General features: G+C 33.3%; 1 protein-coding gene across 1 annotated transcript in view; it reads left to right on the top strand.

Moving 5' to 3' along the window:
• The first annotated feature begins 117 nt into the window (after positions 1–117).
• The window catches only part of LOC110027979 (protein PHR1-LIKE 2-like), a 14,101-nt gene continuing 10,588 nt past the window's right edge, over positions 118–3,630 (top strand). The window contains exon 1 of the mRNA XM_020729651.1: positions 118–394. Within this exon, the coding sequence (XP_020585310.1) occupies positions 232–394 (163 nt within the window). The 5' untranslated portion in view covers positions 118–231. The remainder of the gene's footprint in view (positions 395–3,630) is intronic.

Consider the following 3,630-nt stretch of genomic DNA (forward strand, 5'->3'; position numbering starts at 1 on the left):
TATATATATATATATCTAAGAAGTTTATCTTAACATGTTGATTATATAAATCAGGGAGAAAAAAACTTATTATTTTTTTGTTTAAAGAAAAAAACTTCATCCATATATAGGCTGTCCCCCGGCTGCCGTTCGAGTGCCTGCATCCTCCCTCCCATTTCCCGGCAATTTGCCTCTGTTATTATCCCTTGACTCTCTGCTTGCGTTCCAAATTGCTTTTGAGGGTTTGGGAGAATGTACATCAAGGGAGGGGAGTTCGTAGGGTCGATTGAAGGAGCAAAGCTTCCTGTCGATGCGAACCTAGTTCTCACCTCCGATCCGAAGCCCCGTCTCCGGTGGACGGTGGAGCTCCATGATCGCTTCACCGATGCCGTTGCTCAGCTCGGAGGGCCTGAGAGTGAGCCTTCTGCTTCGTTCTTTGTCGGTCTTTTTTGTCTGTTGCTTAGATTTGGTTTATGCTGTTATTGCAGAAATTTTAGGGTGTTTGGATTGAAACGTAGTTGTTTTATGGTTTACTCTCAGGAATCTTGGAATTGGTTAGATTGGGCGTCTTAGATTTCGGTTCATTTGGAAATGTTATATTGTTGACATGGTTTATGCTGTTCTTTGTGAAATAAAGTCGTGCAGATGAACAGGTCGTGAATGGTGTTGTTCAGCTCGGTGACGCCATAAGTGAAATATAACACTCTTTTTCGCATAATTCCTCTGCTATTTAACATTCTGATATGCAAGAAATCTTAAATTGTTAATGAGAAGAAGAACTGAAAAGGTTAACAGAACCAGACCGCAGTTATTCAGGATTGCGGGGTTGTTTGTATAGTCTTTTTAATCTAAAATGTGGCTGGAGGATGCTAGGTTTGAAAGCTGGGTAGGAGTTTTTAGGGGCTTATAACCCTGGTAGAATTGAATCTGTACCGATATAAAGTGCCCAACTGAAGTGTGACACTTGATTTTGCTCTATGGGTATGAAAGAGTTTATCCAAGTTTTGATGCCGCCAGCTTCAAGCTTGAGTTTAGAGCTCGAGCTCAGTTTAATGAGTTCATGCTACCTCTCGGTTTAGCTTGTCTTCTTGTAATAGAGAGAAGATGAATGTAAATTTACGGAGTTTTGTGCCAATGAAGTCATCAGAAGAACGAGAATATTTGAGAGAGAAGGGATCTAAGATTTTAAATTTTTTAGAACTTCTAATTTAACTCATAAATTTTTAATTTTTAAATGTGATTTCATATTAATAATTTTAAATGATAAGACTCAAGAAGCAATAATTCAAGTTCAAGTTGACTCATGCTTAGCTCGTTTGCTTATCGAGCTCATTTTACAACTAGATTATTGGGTCGAGCTTGTGCTAGCTCATGAACCAACTTAGCTTATTTACACACACGGTTGTAATTTAATTGAGGTAGATCAAGTTTTACTTTTTTCAAGCTCATTTATTTATTTTCTTATCGAGTTTGAGTGGAACTTGAACATGATCCCAGTTTTACATTTTTTTATCAACCTTGTTTTATACTTTATTGATTTGAGGTATAATTGTGCCTAACTAATTATCTATTTGATGCTAACAATTTAAAAAAAATAAAGTAATGCTATGTGTGAATGCATTTATAAATTTTAATTGAAATTGATATAATTTACTCGTTATTTTTTAAACTTGTTCGATTAACTTCAATTATTAATAAGAAAAGTTTTAATCTATAGATCTAGCAATTTTTTGATATTTTCATTTTACTTATTCCTATAGTTGTCTACATAAAATTTAAAATGAATTAAAAAGAGAAAAAATAATAGAGGAATATACATTTAAGTTGTTGAATAAGCAATCAAGCCACATTAAATGAGCATTTTATGTGGGTTATTATCGAGTTATATAAAGGAAAGAAAAAAAAAAAGAAAAAAAAAACATGTTCGCGAGTATAAATGTTCATGGTTGTTATTGAGCTTTTAAAATTTTTTCGAACTTGATCAAATATTTGAATAAATAAGCATAAATAAGTTTTTTTAGGATTGAGCATTGTATTATTCATAGTATGCATTAGTTCGTTACAGCCATAATTACACCTCTCCTTTTCTCTTTAATAGAAGTTAATTCAACCATACTCATTTTTCTTTAGAGCTGACAACTCAGGTCTCGTTTATTGTTAACATAGTTTATATTGTGCTTGAGATGTTCGGTTTGATCAATTTATGCTAGATGTAGAGATTTATTTCCTATTATTGTCTTGATCCTTTTTAGATTTGTTTCCACTTATTTTAATTTTTAAATTTTCATACATATTTACATGAAAAATATGAACATAATTTAGAGCCAATTACTAACCCAAAATCATGTATAAAATCTTTTATTATAAAATTCATGTGATGAACGATAAAATGAACAAAAGAACATATAGATTTTATGTGAAAAATCTAATATTGGAAAAATCACTTAAAGAAGAGAAGAATGCATTATGTCAAATAAGAAATTATAAGTGGAGAGTTTTGGCTAATATAAAACCGAATAAAAGGGAAATATAAATTTTTACATGTACAAATAAATAGAGTTATTTATAAAATTTTGAAGGAACGGAAGAGTTAGTCAATAAAACAAGGGCATATTGATTATAATCTGAAAACTATTATAAGATTAGTCAAACGATTGAGGTCTTCAATCCTTGTGCTCACAATTTTTTTATGAGCCTAATGCAACCCACCGAAATCGGATCACAAATTTAGCTATCTTTTTATATTAATCCCTTCTAAGATATAAAAATATAAAAGCTATTGGATTAAGATATTATCATCAACAATAGGTTCTTTTGTCATGTCTCTCAAGAAGGCCAACAAATAACTTTGGGCTGATCCCTTGGTGGCCAGCAGTCTTCGTCAGTGTGCTGGAGCATATGCTAGGTGATCGCTGATTTATATCAGAGCTGAGAAATAGTCGTTAGGTTGCATCACATGTTTAATGACAAAGGAGTGCAGACGAGACCCATTCATTGATAAGGGCCTATGGTGGTGGTGGAGGCTGCAATTGGTGGGAGATGTTGAGGAGACTAGCTTTCATGTTTTAGACAACAATTTACTTGAGGCAGCTGAAGCTTTTTATCCTTGAGACTGATGGCCAGAGCTAGCGTCAAACAAACATCAAGTAGGTTAGTAGCAGTTGTTGATGTCAATGTTGTCAAGGTTGGATGAAGTGTAGGAGAAAGGAGCCATGGGTGAAGAAACTTGTGGTTTGGTTAGGTTAGTCATAAAGAAGAAATGAAAGGTATAAGATAAGATTTTTTAGGTAATATTACATCATTATATGATCTCATATTGATGTATATATTAAAATATTTTTTTATTGTATTCATCTCTGGAGTCGAGGAGGCTTTAAAGAAAACCAAGGGTGGAAAGTTTGTAGGATCTGATGATATCCCAATTGAAGTGTGGAAATATTTGGGAGATTTGGGAGTTTCTTGGCTTACTAAACTCTTTAATATTTTTTTAAAAACTAAAAAGATGTCTGAGGAGTGGAGGAAGAGTATTTTGATCCCCATTTTTAAGAATAAAGGGGATGCACAAGAGTGTGCAAATTATAGAGGAATTAAGTTGATGTGTCATACTTTAAAATTATGGGAGAGGGTAATTGAACATAGGTTAAGACGCAT

This window comes from Phalaenopsis equestris, unplaced genomic scaffold, assembly GCF_001263595.1.
Source record: "Phalaenopsis equestris unplaced genomic scaffold, ASM126359v1 Scaffold000472, whole genome shotgun sequence".
NCBI classification, from domain to species: Eukaryota; Viridiplantae; Streptophyta; class Magnoliopsida; order Asparagales; family Orchidaceae; genus Phalaenopsis; species Phalaenopsis equestris.